The sequence below is a fragment of the Branchiostoma floridae genome, chromosome 1 (assembly GCF_000003815.2).
Source record: "Branchiostoma floridae strain S238N-H82 chromosome 1, Bfl_VNyyK, whole genome shotgun sequence".
NCBI lineage: Eukaryota > Metazoa > Chordata > Leptocardii > Amphioxiformes > Branchiostomatidae > Branchiostoma > Branchiostoma floridae.
In genome coordinates this window covers 847,631-864,997 of record NC_049979.1, presented here as the reverse complement: position 1 = coordinate 864,997, position 17,367 = coordinate 847,631, and the positions used below count along the sequence as shown (strand labels likewise).

The 17,367-nt window shown below is 43.4% G+C and overlaps 1 protein-coding gene across 1 annotated transcript; it reads left to right on the top strand.

Moving 5' to 3' along the window:
* Positions 1 to 337: 337 nt before the first annotated feature.
* On the top strand, positions 338 to 17,028 carry LOC118421419 (alanine--tRNA ligase, mitochondrial-like). The gene is made up of 29 exons (XM_035828696.1): positions 338 to 663; positions 821 to 870; positions 1,392 to 1,530; positions 2,297 to 2,442; positions 2,932 to 3,123; positions 3,479 to 3,623; positions 4,097 to 4,242; positions 4,724 to 4,832; positions 5,204 to 5,354; positions 5,824 to 5,951; positions 6,343 to 6,481; positions 7,167 to 7,238; positions 7,448 to 7,507; positions 7,582 to 7,641; positions 7,717 to 7,880; positions 8,539 to 8,652; positions 9,052 to 9,192; positions 9,899 to 10,069; positions 10,201 to 10,287; positions 10,358 to 10,444; positions 10,507 to 10,593; positions 10,660 to 10,797; positions 11,450 to 11,598; positions 11,788 to 11,896; positions 12,299 to 12,424; positions 13,747 to 13,857; positions 14,286 to 14,381; positions 14,997 to 15,110; positions 15,718 to 17,028. Exons 1-29 carry the CDS (start codon positions 379 to 381, stop codon positions 15,889 to 15,891), a joined length of 3,690 nt encoding a protein of 1,229 aa, XP_035684589.1. The 5' UTR covers positions 338 to 378; the 3' UTR covers positions 15,892 to 17,028.
* The last annotated feature ends 339 nt before the right edge of the window (positions 17,029 to 17,367 follow it).

The following is a 17,367-nucleotide window of genomic DNA, read 5'->3' as shown; positions in this document are numbered from 1 at the left end:
AACGGGACTGGACTCCCAGGCTAGTGTACTGGAGTGCATTCTCGCAAAGGGGGATTTTGTAAGATTTATTTTTGGGTTGAACTCTCATTCAAATTGGTTATTTTATTGTTGCATGTGGAGGGAGATGGCTGAAATATGCTGTATTTGCTACCAAGCAAATGTCGGCCTTTCTAGTTTTGTTTTTATAACGTTACAGTATTTATGAGTCTTAAAGGGTAACATCATCTGGCTAGAGAATGAGGTCATATCCATACATGACATAATACCAAATCGTACAGAACGGTATTTAAACGTCCCGTTTTCGTTTTAATTTCTTTGACACTCGTTGCACCCCTTGCTTTAAAATGTAATCGTCCTCAGGTCAAAGGTGAAAACAACATGGCGTCGCTCATGTTGGAGGTGTGCCGGCCGGTGTGTAAAATGTGTGCGAGACGCCTTCGTCTGAGCTGTCTGCGAAATAAAAGTGGACTTGTAAGACAGAATGGACTCAGGAGATTCAGTACAAGTAGTGATCACGACAGGAAAGTCTTAAGTTCTCAAGAAATTCGGAAGACTTTCCTGGACTTCTACAAGGTGAAGTACGACCATCTGCTGGTGCCGTCCTCCTCCGTGGTGCCCAGAAACGACCCGACTCTGCTGTTCATCAACGCAGGCATGAACCAGGTATGAACCACTTCTCCTTATGAACCTGTTTTTATCAGATCACAGCCAAAATAATCATCTACGTACCGGAAACGAACAAAAGTAAACGGAAGTAAATGTTTGGCATCACAGCTTGTTGAATATGACTAATAATGATTTGAAACTTTCCTTTCCTTAGTTTAAACCACTTATCCAGGGAACAGTGGATCCAAGAAGTGACATGGCAAAGTGAGTATTGATTCAAATAATCAATAATTTGATCAGTCAGTCATTATCAGACATAATTCTGTTATGATCCACAGTGAACAGTATTGAGATTGTCTCTTGACTTGAGAGTAGTGCTGCAGGTTTCTCAAGAAACTCCACTACATGTAGGTACGGAAGAGTGGTGACATGTTGAGTTTCTATTTCAGCGATACTTGTTGATAGGGGTGCCTCGAGTAATGATCTTGGGACCATAGCTAATGTTTGTTGATACAACAATCTTTATTGACAACGACAAAAGTACAGCGACTTTTGTAAGGTCTACATGAATAACAACTACTTACAGTACAACTAAACACATAATATATATGGATATCTATAGGTACATGTAGGTACAGAAGAGTGGTGACATGTTGAGTTTCTATTTCAGCGATACTTGTTGATAGGGGTGCCTCGAGTAATGATCTTGGGACCTGATAGCTAATGTTTGTTGATAGGGGTGCCTCGAGGAATGATGTTGGGACCACTGCTAATGTCTGTTGCAGGTACAGAAGAGTGGTGAACAGCCAGAAGTGCATCCGGGCGGGCGGGAAGCACAACGACCTGGAGGACGTTGGTCGGGACTGCTACCACCACACCGTCTTCGAGATGCTGGGAAACTGGTCTTTTGGAGACTTCTTTAAGGTAACCATGGAAACCAGCATTGTGCTGCGCCGTTTCTGGTTGAACTGGCTCAAAATGCAGACATTTTATGTGATTTTGTTTAATGCAATACTAATTATTGCTCACATACTTAACAAGACTATTGTCCACCCATTCCTGGAAATGGTATATACCACCTTCAGCACTTAGGTGCATGCTTAATTATTTCATTGGATCACACCATTCTTTGAGGGGGAAATCATAGCCAGCCCAGTCTTGTATTAACCTATTTCAATGTGTGGTGCAATATGGATAGCCTGGTATCCTACTAGTGTGTAGCTGCTGAATTTCTTCTGTCCCTGACCTTTTTGCCCTGGGGACAGGAAAGATTTGGCATCTTCATATAGGATACCAGGATACCAGGCTTGTATCAATGGGAAGTTTATCTATCAAAAAGTGGTTGAATTGGCAAGGTAGAGGTTATCATTCATGTATGAATTATGAAATATTGATCGAAACTTTCTACGTTGTTAGACTACTTCATGTGTAATCATAGTGTAGCAACATATTGTGTATATTCCTAGGCTCCCAGATGTTTTGACACATGTACTACATGTATTTGTCTTCTCTGACTGTTCCACTACCCATGTACTGCATGTGAAGTTACCCATGTAATTCGTCCAGACCAGTATATGTTATCCCTCCATGTGCAATAGTACTAGACTGAAGAAACGCTACTTAGTATATGACAAATGTACTATTGTTGTTGTTTTTTATGTAAAAAGAAAAAAACTTTCTGCCCCTGTAGAGAGAAGCCTGTGCCATGACGTGGGAGCTGCTGACTGACGTGTACCGGATCCCTGCAGACAGACTTTACGTCACGTACTTCGGGGGCGACCCTGACCTTGGGCTGGAGGCTGATCTGGAGTGTCGGGAGATCTGGGCCAGCCTGGGGTGAGTGCAGCTCTTCTTATGACAATGATAACTGTTATCCAGTTTTATGGTGGTTTCCACATGCACCGACTCTATGTGTAACGGCAAATAAAAAAGAGGTAAAAGTGTAACAATTCAAGCGCCACCAACTGACTAGGCCATCTAGTGTTAGTGTTAGGTTAGTAAGTTGGCAGGCCCCGGTTTGAATCCCGGGAGCCAGAGGACTACTTCTACTGGCCTCGCTGTGTTTCACTTCTATGCTATGGATACAACTGGAGATCTGAATATGAACGGTGTTTGTGCTTTGGGTAGATTCTAACCTCTGCCAAAGGCTGTTTTTGTTTTTAGCTTGAAATTTCATCTGTGAACTCTAAGAAAGAAACAAGCAGTGGATTGCTCATTTATTGACAAAGACCAGAGTTGCATGGTTCAACAGGTCAGAGTGGCTTGCATAATGTAGTACTCTTAATTAGCATGCAACATTGTGTATCCCGCACCCTGACTCTGCAGGGTTCCTGCAGCCAGAATCCTGCCCTGTGGGATGAGAGATAACTTCTGGGAGATGGGTGACGTGGGGCCATGCGGGCCGTGCACGGAGATCCACTACGACCACCGCGGCCAGAGGGACGCCAGCCGACTGGTCAACACGGACAGTCCCGAGGTGGTGGAGCTCTGGAACCTGGTCTTCATGCAGTTCAACAGGTCAGAGGTCAGGGGTTAATAGAATCAGTTCAACAGGTCAGAGGTCAGGGGTAAATAGAATCAGTTAAACGGGTCAGAGGTCAGGGGTCAATAGGGCTTTGTCTTCATGTCGGTCAACAGGTCAAAGGTCAGAGTTGAGAGAATCTGATCTGGCAGTCTAACAGGTCAGAGTTTAATGGCACCTGCTCTTCATGCAATTCAAGAGGTCAGGGTTTGATTGAATCTAGTCTTCATGCAATACAGAAGGCCAGAGGTCAGGGATTAGAGGACCAGCTCATGCAGCCAGGATCATATACTGCTGGCTATGTACTGTTTCTGTTTTCTGTTTGCTAATTCTTTCCTCTCCCTTCCACAGAGAGTCAGACGGCACCCTGCGGCCGCTGCCCCGACACGTGGTGGACACGGGGATGGGTCTGGAGCGGCTGGTCGCTGTGATGCAGGGGAAGCTGTCCAACTACGACACCGACCTCTTCTCACCGCTACTGCACGCTATTCACAAGGTTAGATCTCTTCTCACCCATACTGCACACTATTCACAAGGTGAATGGCTGCTGTGAATCATGTAGACATGTTTGCAGCGGTTTTATTTTTGTGGTTTTCATCACCGTGACAATGCATTTCCTTCCTCATATTACTTTCGTACAAGAATTTTTTTTTCAATCTGAAACTTGGCAGGAAAAAAACGCCTTACTGTTACAAAATTGAGTGTCTGCAAAAATAATATTTGTAGGGCACAAAAACTCGATGCATGTTCTTTGCCTCAAACTCGCATCTCCTCCATAATATGTATCTTTGCTGTGATTAAAACTCCTAATGTTGCAATCCAGAATCTGGATTCTGAGTAAATACAATCCACCAAACCACTACATACATTTGTATGACTTTCTACAGGTAAGTGATATGGTGTGTGTACAGTAGCTGTGTTATTGCATCAAAAGTGCAGCTATGAGTTTGATAAATATTTCCCCCCCAGGGCACCAAAGTGCAGCCATACTCAGGCCTGGTTGGTGGTGAAGATGTGGGCGGGGTCGACGAGGCCTACAGGATCATCGCCGATCACGTTCGTACGCTGACCATAGCGATAGCCGACGGGGTCATGCCAGGTCAGCAGTGGAGAGAGTGAGTCAGCAAATGATTTATGGTGGAGGGGGGGGGGGCTACTTTTCCCACTTTCACTTAGTGTCAGGGCCTGAGTCACTTTTGAGCAGTGGGTACAAGCTGTGTAAAACTGGACTGTAAGGTTTGATCCACTCACACTGGGATGGACCCCTACTTTTTTTGTTCAGACTGTTGGGATCTTTAACGTACTCTAGGTGTGGCTCTCCTTAAACATTGAACTTACAGCTTTACGTCCCGTCAAAGAGGACATCCCTAAAAAAAGCTAGGTACTCATTTTCACATTAAGGATATAGGTGTTAAGTGCCTTTCCCATGGACATTTAGGGCCTGCTTAGGATTGTAACCCAGAACCTTTAGATTCTATAAGGCAACAAACCTAACCACAAAACCACCTTGCCACATGGTTTTACTAAAGATATGTACTTATAAGTTATAGATGGCTTGCCAAACTTATGGGAAAATGCTTTGTCGTGTTGTTGCAGGCTGGTGCTGCGTACCATCCTGAGGAGAGCGGTCCGATACGCCCAAGAGAGGCTCGGCGCGCCCGAGGGACTGGTGGCCAGCCTGGTGCCGGTGGTGGTCCAGAACCTGGTGAGTAAAGTTTTAGTTTCTCAAGTTTAGTTTAAGTCCTCCCTGCACCAAACGGTGCTCATTTCTATTTCAGTAGCCCTGGGCCACACATGTACAGCTTTGTGCAATCACTATGTAAAGCAGGGGACTGGCCCACTGGTAGTGATCTGTGTAAGTTCCATACTCTTTCCCAAATGCTGAGTACTTTGCAAAGAAAGCAGCATGTACCATGACTTTTAAAGTCTTTGGTATGACTTGAATTGGCTGTGGGATAGAACCAAAAGACCAAAGAGACGACGAAGTGGCCTAATCTATAGCACAATATGATGTTCATTGTCGTAAATGATACACGATTTAGAAAAGATCAATGAATAATGCTTTAATGTTTCCAGGGTGAGGCATTTCCAGAGCTTCTGTCTAATCAGGAGAAAGTGATGGACACCATTAATGAAGACGAGGCTCTCTTCCTGTCCAACCTGGAGAAGGGGAAGAAGCTGATGTCTAAGACGATAAGGAAACTGGACAAGTCAGCCTTCTTTCCATGTATGGCTAAAAGCAGTAACATCTAATTACTCTACGGGAGTCCTGGGGTTGGGTTTGGTCCTGTCTCAGGTCTACATTTCCAAACCGGGGCCCTGCCGGGCAGCTTTCGGGAATGAAAAGTAAGATATAAAAGACACAAAACTACACAAGATGTAAATAGAATAGTCATGGGCATTATTTGTGTATGATTATCTTTTATGTATACATTTCGTTTCCACCTGGCCAGGCCCCGGTTTGGAAATGTGACGTTGGCCTCACCTGTCAAATTACTTTACGCTACTGATGGGGGTTGCATTATAGCTCCCGAGTCCTGAGTCAAATACCGTATTTGTGGAGAGGGCAGAAGAGACTCGGGAGCTATAATATAGCGGGATACCAGGCTGGGGGTTTCAGCCCTTTGCATGGGACAGTAAGCTGCAAGTCCGGTATTTGAGGTGTGCCACACTTATCATTGCAACTATTGTTGCAGCTGAGGTTGGCTGGTTCCTCCACAACTCCCTGGGCCTCCCCACTGACTTGGTACAGTCCATGGTGACTGACAGAGGCTGCAGGATGGACATGGAGCACTACAGCAGGATAGAGGGGGATGCGCTACAGGTAACCTTTTTCTTCTCCCTCCTTCCTTCAATCCATCCTTCCTTCTCTCCTTCCCTTCCTTTCTTTCACTCAACCTTCGTTCTCTCCATTCTTCTTTCCTTCTTTCGATTTTCTTCCCTTTTCCCTTCCTGTCTTCTTTCCTTCCTTCCTTCCTTCCTTCCTTCCTTCCATTCTTCCTTCTTTCCTTCCTACCATCTCTCCTTTTTCCTTTCTTCCTTCCCTTTTTCTTTCATCCTCTTTTCTAAATTCCTTGTGCATGTATCAAATCCATCAACTAGAGGTGTTGCGTATGTTTCTTCTTTTTTCTTTCAATTCCCCCTTCCCCTGTTCCTCCTTTTTCTAGACACATACAGCGCCCGTCTGAAAGTTTTGTTTCTGTTTTTGTTCCCAGAAAAAAGCTCAGGGTCTGCAGATTGCCCAGGTGCCTACTCTTGATGCCCACAGTCTGCAGCAGCTACAAGCCTTAGGAGTGCCCCCTACTGACAACTCGCTCAAGTACAACTACAGGCTAACAGAGTCAGGAAAATATGGTCAGTACTATCATGAAGGCAGTCTTATAGAAAATGTACACGAATTTAATTATTTGGCTGTACTTGTTTCATGACAGGACTTTATCAATGTGGCAGTGATTGTCTATATTAAATGTGGCATCACACTATAGGCAATAACTGTAAATAAGTCCTGTCATAAAACAAGTACAGTATCATGCCAGATAGTGTATTATGCATAATATGTACAAATTTCAGCTGTCTTGTTATGAAAAAAAACTGTCGTAGATCCTTATGGGTGCTTGGTTCTGTCATTCTATCAAAACCTGCTTGGAAATTCTTAACATCAAAATCATACAAAATAGTTCTTCCACATCAAAATATCCTTGGAAGAAGGCGAAATCTGGTATCTCTGAATGCCTTTATTCTTTCCTTCTTTGTTTGTTTTCCCCAGATTTCTCCTCCCCAGAGGGGCGTGTGCTATCCCTGTACAGGGCCGGAGAGCTGGTAGACAGTGTGGGGCCAGGCGACGTCTGTTGTGTTATCCTAGAGAGCCTTGTTTATCTGTTTGTTTGTTTGTTTCCCCAGATTTCCCATCCACTGACGGGCGTGTGCTATCCCTGTACATGGAAGGAGAACTGGTAGACAGTGTAGGACCAGGCGACGTCTGTTGTGTTATTCTAGAGAGCCTTGTTTATTCATTTGTTTGTTTGTTTGTTTTCCCCAGATTTCCCATCCCCTGACGGGCGTGTGCTATCCCTGTATAGGGCCAGAGAGCTGGTAGACAGTGTGGGACCAGGCGATGTCTGTTGTGTTATCTTAGAGAGCCGTGTTTATCTGTTTGTTTGTTTGTTTGTTCCCCCAGATTTCCAGTCCCCAGAGGGGCGAGTGTTATCCCTGTACATGGAAGGACAGCTGGTAGACAGTGTAGGGCCAGGCGACGTCTGTTGTGTTATCCTGGATTGCCTTGTTTATTCATTTGTTTGTTTGTTTGTTTGTTTCCCCCAGATTTCCCATCCCCAGAGGGGCGTGTGCTATCCCTGTACAGGGCCGGAGAGCTGGTAGACAGTGTGGGGCCAGGCGACGTCTGTTGTGTTATCTTAGAGAGCCTTGTTTATTTATTTGTTTGTTTGTTTCCCCAGATTTCCCGTCCCCAGAGGGGCGTGTGCTATCCCTGTACACGGAAGGACAGCTGGTAGCCAGTGTGGGGCCAGGCGACGTCTGTTGTGTTATCTTAGAGAGCCTTGTTTATTTTATGTATTTGTTTGTTTCCCCAGATTTCCCGTCCCCAGAGGGGCGTGTGCTATCCCTGTACATGAAAGGAGAGCTGGTAGGCAGTGTAGGACCAGGCGACGTCTGTTCTGTTATCCTGGACAGGTCCTGCTTCTACCCAGAGGCTGGGGGGCAGGAGAGCGACCAGGGAAACATGACCAAAAATGAGGTATGGCAACAAACATGTTGTATCATTAGAGTCATTATTAGTAAGAAAGTTCATCTGAGTTGGTATAGATTACATAATGAGAAAATTGAACTTTTCTCCAGCTCAAATCATATGTCTACAGCACTTGGGTCATGAAGCTAAAGAACTGACAGAGCCAATCAAAAATTCTGGTAGGTCAAATTCCGTGAGTTGGAGAAAAGTTTAATTTTCTCATTATGTTGTGTCATCCTTACATTTGTTTATCTATCTATTTACACAGCCCCTAGCAGTATCTTTTTAAACTGCAGGTGTCAGTTTTGTTTGTGACTTTGAAAAGAAGATAATGTGACAAGTGATGAATGAATTTTCTTGACTCCTTCAGTCCTTGCCTACAGGTAACATAGGTAGACTGAAATATCATTGTTAGGTATGAATTACATGCATTAACATGTATATCAGGATACAATCTGAACTTATTGATTGTTTGATTGATCGATTTTGCTGTGCTGGGCTGTTGTCCTGGCAAGTAGTGGCTTTCACTGGAAATGTGCAGGAGTTTGGAGGTTATTTCCTGCATCAGGACAGGTACAAACCGCCTTTCGATCAGTGATTGATCAATTAGTCGATTGATCAATTGAAAGGTGGATTGAATGATTGATTAATTGATTGTTCCCAACAGGTTGTGGTGTTCACCACTGATAATGTGCAGGTGTGTGGAGGGTACGTCCTGCACCAGGGACAGGCACAAACTTCCCTCACGGTGGACGACACGGTACAGCTCAACATAGACCAGGTAAACCAACACTTACAGTCATCTCATGGAAGTTAAAACAAACATACCCAATGATTGAACTTCTGACAAATATCATTGGACGATATTTATGCTGATATTGAGAATGACTGACTGAAAGAGTGATTGAGTGAGTGGATGAGTGTGAGAAGGTATAAGTGAGTGACAGCTGACCTGGCCAATGCTTGTTTGTCTGTATGCAGAGGCACATGGCTACCCATCTTCTGAACGATGACCTGAGGGTGAATGAATGAGTGAGTGAGTGAGTGAGTGAGTAAATGAGTGAGTGAGTGAGTGAATGAATGAATGAAGGAACGAACGAACGAAAGAATGAACGAAAGAACGAACAAAAGAACGAACGAAAGAACGAACGAAAGAACGAACTGTGGTCTGTGTTTCCAGGAACGTCGGCTGAGCTGCATGCAGAGGCACACGGCCACCCACCTTCTGAACCACGCCCTGCGGGAGGTGCTGGGGGAGGCGTGCGAGCAGCGAGGGTCACACGTGGGACCGAACAGGCTCCGCTTTGACTTCTCCGTAAAGGTGAGACTTCTTAAACTCTGATACAAGTAACTTGGCACCAAACAGGCTCCGCTTCGATTTCTCCGTTAAAGTGAGACTTTTTTTTTTACATCTTTACATACTTTACAACATAAACATAAAAGTACATTGAAGTATTACATACATGGCAGGCGGACAGACAGGAGTGTTTTTACATCAGGGAGGTGCCACTAACAAACAAACAAACAAACAAACAGCCCAGTGTTTCTATGTTTCCTGTAGAGCCTGCCCAGCCCAGTGGAGTTGAGGAGAGTAGAGGAGACAGTACAGGCCATGGTGGACAGACAGGTGTGTGTTTACACCAGAGAGGTGCCACAAACAAACAAACAAACAAACAAACAAACAAACAAACAAACAAACCAGTGTTTCTATGTTTCCTGTAGAGCCTGCCCAGCCCAGCGGAGTTGCGGAGAGTAGAGGAGACAGTACAGGCCATGGTGGACAGACAGGAGTGTGTTTACACCAGAGAGGTGCCACAAACAAACAAACAAACAAACAAACAAACAAACAAACCAGTGTTTCTATGTTTCCTGTAGAGCCTGCCCAGCCCAGCAGAGTTAAGGAGAGTAGAGGAGACAGTACAGGCCATGGTGGACAGACAGGAGTGTGTTTACACCAGAGAGGTGCTGCTAACAAACAAACAAACAAACAAACAAACAAACAAACAGTGTTTCTATGTTTCCTGTAGAGCCTGCCCAGCCCAGCAGAGTTGAGGAGAGTAGAGGAGACAGTGCAGGCCATGGTGGACAGACAGGAGTGTGTTTACACCAGAGAGGTGTCGCTAACAAACAAACAAACAAACAAACAAACAAACCAGTGTTTCTATGTTTCCTGTAGAGCCTGCCCAGCCCAGCAGAGTTGAGGAGAGTAGAGGAGACAGTGCAGGCCATGGTGGACAGACAGGAGTGTGTTTACACCAGAGAGGTGTCGCTAACAAACAAACAAACAAACAAACAAACAAACAAACCAGTGTTTCTATGTTTCCTGTAGAGCCTGCCCAGCCCAGCAGAGTTGAGGAGAGTAGAGGAGACAGTGCAGGCCATGGTGGACAGACAGGAGTGTGTTTACACAAGGGAGGTTCTGCTAACAAACAAACAAACAAACAAACAAACAAACAAACAACCCAGTGTTTCTATGTTTCCTGTAGAGCCTGCCCAGCCCAGCAGAGTTGAGGAGAGTAGAGGAAACAGTGCAGGCCATGGTGGACAGGCAGGAGTGTGTTTACACCAGAGAGGTGCCGCTAACAAACAAACAAACAAACAAACAAACAACCCAGTGTTTCTATGTTTCCTGTAGAGCCTGCCCAGCCCAGTGGAGTTGAGGAGAGTAGAGGAGACAGTGCAGACCATGGTGGACAGACAGGAGTGTGTTTACACCAGAGAGGTGCCGCTAACAAACAAACAAACAAACAAACAAACAAACAACCCAGTGTTTCTATGTTTCCTGTAGAGCCTGCCCAGCCCAGTGGAGTTGAGGAGAGTAGAGGAGACAGTGCAGACCATGGTGGACAGACAGGAGTGTGTTTACACCAGAGAGGTGCCACTATCGCAGGCCAAAGAGGTGGAGGGCATCAGAACTATGGATGAGGTAAAATTCATTTTGAGTTTACTGTAAATTGTGAACCTTTATTTATTTATTCATGAAAGCTCAAATCGGCTGCTTTTCATTGAGGTCATGAGGGAAGAGGCAAGGGTCAGACAACATATAAGACAGAGATACAGTTTACATCGTAGGGGACTTTGATGTTTGCAGTAAAAGGGGAAAGGAGGCATATAACTTGACTTTATTTAGACTTACAATTAGCTTGACAACATATATTGCGAGGGTGCAAGATTACGTTGAGACTTGCATGAATCTAAATTTGGAGGTACGTTTATATACGTGTAATATAGTGGAAGCCGCTTAATTACACACCCCGTTTGCCAGTGTATTTCGTGCAATTATCAGGATGGTGCAGCAAAGCGAAGTTATTAAGCTGGACCGCATTACCATGGGATTTGGGGATTTCGTGCAATTAACAGAAGTGTGCGATTATCCGGTGTGCAATTAACTGGCTTCTACTGTACCTTTAAAAAGAAGTTACTGTAGATGAAAATCCTACTAACTGTGATTATATGTGATTAATGAATCTCGGTGATAAATCTAAATAACAAGTGAAGAAGATTGATTGTTTGTTTGTTTGTTTGTTTGTTTGTTTATTTCCAGGAGTACCCTGACCCTGTAAGAGTTGTGTCAGTAGGCTTGTTTATTTTTTTGTTTGTTTATTTATTTCCAGGAGTACCCTGACCCAGTAAGAGTTGTGTCGGTAGGCACTCCTGTAGAGGAACTGATGACAAACCCGACCAGCGGAGCTGCATCTCTGACCTCAGTTGAACTCTGCTGTGGAACGTTAGTACTCAAGTCTTTTCATCATGTATGTTACATTTGTACATGTCGAACCTAAGCAAAAGTAATATCTACTCAGTGACAGCTAATTCTGCCAGATCCCAAGTATCAACCTCCTTGAAAACATGTGTCTTAAGATCCCTTAAATGCATGTGAATTGTGTCTTTGTCATCTTGCCGCTCTGTTTTCCAGGCATGTTCACAACACGGCATCCATCAAAGCCTTTGTTATCAGCTACGAGAGAAGAAACGAGATCGGATCACGTCGGATAATAGCTGTCACTGGGGATGAGGCAGTGGAGGTGAGTACTATGTCTTCTTACAGATTCTTAAAGTTGCGAAGTCATCTCAAGTTTTCAGATCTTTGTTCTGTAAGGGATTAAAGCAGAAGCTTGTGATCTAACTTATTCTAAGGATGAGGGGTTTGATCCCCAAAGACAGTGTTGCTATGAACGTTTTAGATTCCTAATGTGTAGTGAAGTCATCTTAAGTTTTTGTTTTGGTGGAGGTTAAAGCTGAAGCTTTTGATCTAAGGGTCACAGGTGTGGCAGTAGAATTGGTAAACTTTTGAACATTTTCTCCAGTCTTTTTTGTAGCTCAGTTTGCATAAGTGCTTGTTAAAAGAATAATAGGAAATGTTATGAATACATTTCTGGTGTAATCGTTCTTCAGTTTGAAGACGTCTTGTCCCTCTCTCCTTGCAGGCGAGGAAGACTGGTGCTGAGCTTGAGGAGAGAGCCAAGACTCTGGAGAGGCTCGTCTTACAAGAGGAGACGTCTTCACTCGAGGAGATGGAAGGAGTTTACAGGGATGTCGGCAAGCTGATCAGGGTGAGCAAAATTTTTTACGAGCGATCGCGATGATGTCACGGTGATGCAGTGGTAGGCAAAAAGCAGGTGTTTGGCAAACAATTGATTTACATATTAACCGGTAATTTCATATGCTAATCTAAATATCAATTTCTAATCCAATCTACTGACGTCCTGGTAGGCACCAACCGCCGAATACCCCGGATATAAACAACAACAGCGGTCACTTGTATTGGGAGTCAGTTCAATCCGTAAATAACTTCATCCAGTTGGCAATTATTCATATACATGTAGTAAGGTTCTTTAGGTACAACCAGGGAGTACTTACTTGCAATGTTTCGATGTCTATCAGACACCATCATCAGGGTAGAATGACTGGAAACTACTTCTTGCTGCTACTGGAGGCAGTCTGGATCAGAAAATCATCTCCAGTCATGAACAGAGACGAGGGGGGATACAAGCTCCGCCACGTTTGGGACGGCATTCTTGCTGCTGCAGCGCCACCTACATCGGCTATAAGTAGCAGGAAGAAGTAGTTTCCAGTCATTCTACCCTGATGATGTTGTCTGATAGACATCGAAACGTTGGAAGTAAGTACTCCCTGGTTGTGCCTAAAGAACCTTACTACATGAAAGAGTCAGTTCAATGTTTCACACATGAAGTTGAACATGATGTTGTAAATTCACTTCATAGTTTGTGGTGCTTAGATTTTGTGAGCTCACTGCCAAAACAGCCTCTGTGATTATTTTTTATGATTTGAAAAAATGTTGAATGCAGTATGGACCTACAGTGTGTGTTAAATAGCATTGGTGGTTGCGAACTGTTGGTTGACTTGATAACCATTATATACATGTAATACTGTTCTTAAAAACATACAATGGATATAGGGGAACTATGCCACTTAGAAAAATAGTGCATTTGAGAGATCTCTAGTGCAGCACACCAAGATATGCACAGTTTAGACATACAGGAGTGCATTTTAGTGGAGGATGTTGCATTGAAGATCTCTTTAGACACATTATTTCAGGGACGGGGATATGTGTGACCTTGCAGAATTACTGTGAAAGACTATGTTAGTAGAAGTCATCTGGGGAAGTGTATCTGTATCTATATAGCCGGTATAACCGCCCTTCGGTGTAACACACCAGCTTCGCAGGCACGCGGCGCGGCAGCAGCTGGTTATGTTACACTGAACGACTCGTTACCCCTAGCTTTTGCACATCTATCTGCAAGTGTTCTTTAAAACTACCCAGAGAAAATGCCCCTACAGTACTTGGTGATAATAAATTCCACTCTACGATAGTTCTGTCTGATCTGTAATAAAAACATGCTATCTCTTACAGAGAGTAGACACAGCTAGCCTCCCCTTGTGGAAGAGGCTGGAACTGCAGGTCAGTCTGGATCAGCTGCAGAGTCAAGCCAACAGAGCTGTGAAAAAACTGAGGCAGCAAAATGTGAGTTCAGCTTGTGGTAAAGAAACTTCACTCTGCAGTTGGCATTAGGACTGTGGAAGTGTACGTAGAGGCATTTCTCTGGATAGTGTGTCATCAACCTCAATTGAGGGCACACCAATTTAATTTGTTGTTTCACAGATTTTAAAAAACTTAAAAAAACTGGAAAAACATACTGTGGTAAAGAAACTTTGCATTTGAAGTAAACATGAAAGGGGTGACTTTTTCTGACAACAATCAGAGTACCAATTTTAACCATATTTTCACTTAGTCTAGCATTCACCCATTTTGTCCTGGATTCTCCCTAAGTCCATTTGGTTGTTCAACCCACCAGCTTTGTGCAGCTGAAGTACAAGATGGGTACGAGTGGTCTGTAAGGTTTACGTTACTGTAATAAACATGATCAATAATTCTGCACTTTTCCTGCACAGGTGGAAACAGTTGCCCAGAAAGTTGCCCGGACCCTGGTAGACAGAAATGAAGACGTCGTTCTTGTTACCGACACGGGACTAGGACCCAATCTTAAGGTACCATCTCTGATCTACTCTCAGCTTTTGTTGGTAAAACTAGAGTTCCACAACCCCATCCCTTTGCAAAATGATCGTAACCTTTATGACTAATGTATTATGAGTGTATTCTGGTGCTGCTTATGATGGTTGGAGACTTAAATGTCAGCCTGTAATTATGTACTGATTGTGTGCAAAAAATATTACTATCTACATAACAGTTTGTAATACGTGAACTGAGGGTTAATAAATTATGTAACTGATGTTGTTCCTCTATGTTTCTGTTGTGCACGTAATGATTGCAACCTGAAACGTCAGCTGGTGTTTATGTACTGGATGTGTGTAAAGAAGTTTGTTATCCATATGATAGTTCTAAAGTACCCCCAGGGTTTGTAACTGATGTTTCTGTTGTGCAGGTTCTGCGTACAACAGTACTAGTGAGATCTGTAACTGATGTTGTTCCTCTATTAACCCCATTAACCCCAGCCAGCGAGAGATTGTGTAAACACAGGCTAGTTCTGCGTACAACGGTGAGAATCTGTAACTGATATTGTTCCTCCATGTTTCTGCTGTGCAGGTTCTGCGTACAACGAGAATCAGTAACTGATGTTGTTCCTCCATGTTTCTGTTGTGTAGGTTCTGCGTACGACAGTGAGAATCTGCAGCGAGCTGGCCCCAGACACACCCATCATGCTGTTTGGTACAGACCCCAGGACGGCCTCCGTCAGAGTGGCTTGTAAGGTGCCGGAGGTCAGTACGCTATTTTATATCATACATACCTGGGCCGTACTTATGTTCAATTCCGATGTTCCGACCAGTCTTTATTTTACAGTACAGCCCAGGGCTCCATAATTCGATTTGAACGATCCAAACTGGCACAGCCTCAGTCCTTTTGTTTGGAATGATGAACATAGTTGTGCATTGATTTCTTGAGTATCTTTAGGTTGGCATATTGATAATATAAATAGAATACAACGCGGGGTATTCCGTATCACCCTTGGTCCCAGCCCTCCCACTGGTCGGATTGCCCTCTGGTCGATCCTACATACAGTTGGGCTGGTACCTACAAACGTTATATTAAGAAATGTTCCTCAAACCATGTTGGCTTACAGGATAGCTTCTACTGCGCAAAGGCTAATTGCAAATAACATGAAATGCAGTTATTGAAAAACAATGGTAATGTTGGACATGCAGATATTCTTAGTTCAAAGTGATAAAATTAATGCAGATTTGATTTACCGGGAGAAACGCACTTAAAAAGCTTTTTTGACAAAACACTATTTAACGACATTGGATACTAAGATTGGAACAGCTAAAAACAATACTTGTATAAACTTAATAGACCCCTTTCTTGCAGGCGATGTTATCGCGGGGACTGGGCGCCCGTACCTGGCTGGACCAGGTGATGGCGGACATCAAAGCGAAGGGGCGCGGCGACGAGAGGTCGGCAACGGCCGCGGGGGGAAACCCGTCCGGCACGGAAGCCGCCATCACGGCAGCCAGGAGATACGCACACAGAGTTCTCAGATGATAGCGACTCACTCACACCAATCTATTCTCTACAGACATATTACAGTTACTCGTATTTGTTGTATAATACAATAAACCTGTATATAAGGACCACTGGCCAATGTGATCACTTTTTGGTGACAATTTTTTCATTCAATCTCTTTTTTATTAACATAAATGAAGACTATGTTGTGCCCACCCTCCCACACAGGGTTGACTCTCTCGGCAATGCCTTACTATATCAACCCTGCCTTTCCAGCCTCAGAAAAATGGGGTACTAAATGGCTACTAACTGTCACCCAATCAGAGAAATGCCTTCAAGTTTGTGTTGTCCAAAAAAGGTGCCATATAAGGCCCCTCATGAATAAAAGCAAGATGACAGTACAAAATGTACCTGTATAATGTTTCACAGTTCTTTCTGAGTTGTTTACTAGGTACCAAATTTAAGATTTGCCAGTTCTGTGGGTAGAATGCAACCAAGGCACTTCTGAATTCGAGCTAAGCATACGAAGAAACCATTATGAGAAAATAACAGATCATGGTGCACGCCAAATCATATGCTGTTTGTTAAAAAATCAGGCAAGATCATTAATATTCATAAGCAAGACACCCCCAATACCATTTTTATAAGGATGAAAAGGCAGGGTCGATATTGTAAGGCATTGCCATGAGAGTCAACCCTCTAAAATAGAAATTGGACAACTCTTCTGTTGCAGAATTTATTGAAAACAATAAATGGCTTTCTTTACATCATCCCCATAAGCTCCTTGCTATTACACATTGACTGTATATGAACTGCAAAACATTCTAAACTGAACAAAAAATACCCCAATGTTCTACAAGATAAAAATTACAGCAGCACTGACCACCGAATACAAACAACAACAATCTTTCAAATCTTCTGTAACAATACATTTGTATTTGATATACAAAAAGTATGTTTCAAAGAACATTTCAATTTATTACATATACGGCTAATTATATGGATTCCCTTCCATATTGGAATACATTCTCTGGGTAACTGGACCATTGGGTGAGTTCTTTACAACTTTGCACTGGTAATGCAAAAGCAACAGTGTAATTCACACCTATATATTTAACTTACAGCATAGAGAACTCTCAACTGGAAATAATCTAGGACGGGCAGCGATAAACTTAAGATAAAAAAAACTTAAAACTTTGAAAATTTTCCACCATATTTGTCTTAAAAACACCCTGTTTTGGACGGAGCTGAAAGCAAGATTCCGACATCCGTACCTTTGTTTTATTCACCAGAAACTAAAGGACGGAACGTGCTAGTCACTAGAAACTAAAGGACGGAATGTGCTAGTCACTAGAGACTAAAGGACGGAGTGTGCTAGTCACTAGAAACTTAAGGACGGAATGTGCTAGTCACTAGAAACTTAAGGATTGAATGTGCTAGTCACTAGAAACTTAAAGACGGAATGTGCTAGTCACTAGAAACTTAAGGACGGAATGTGCTAGTCACTAGAAACTT

Excerpts from the sequence above, each read along its gene's own strand:
- LOC118421419 (XM_035828696.1), top strand. The coding sequence starts at position 379 with ATGGCGTCGCTCATGTTGGAGGTGTGCCGGCCGGTGTGTAAAATGTGT. Across the intron at positions 5,355-5,823 it reads CAAGTCAGCCTTCTTTCCAT|CTGAGGTTGGCTGGTTCCTC; the intron begins GTATGGCTAAAA and ends CTATTGTTGCAG. Across the intron at positions 6,482-7,166 it reads AACAGAGTCAGGAAAATATG|ATTTCCCATCCCCTGACGGG; the intron begins GTCAGTACTATC and ends TGTTTTCCCCAG.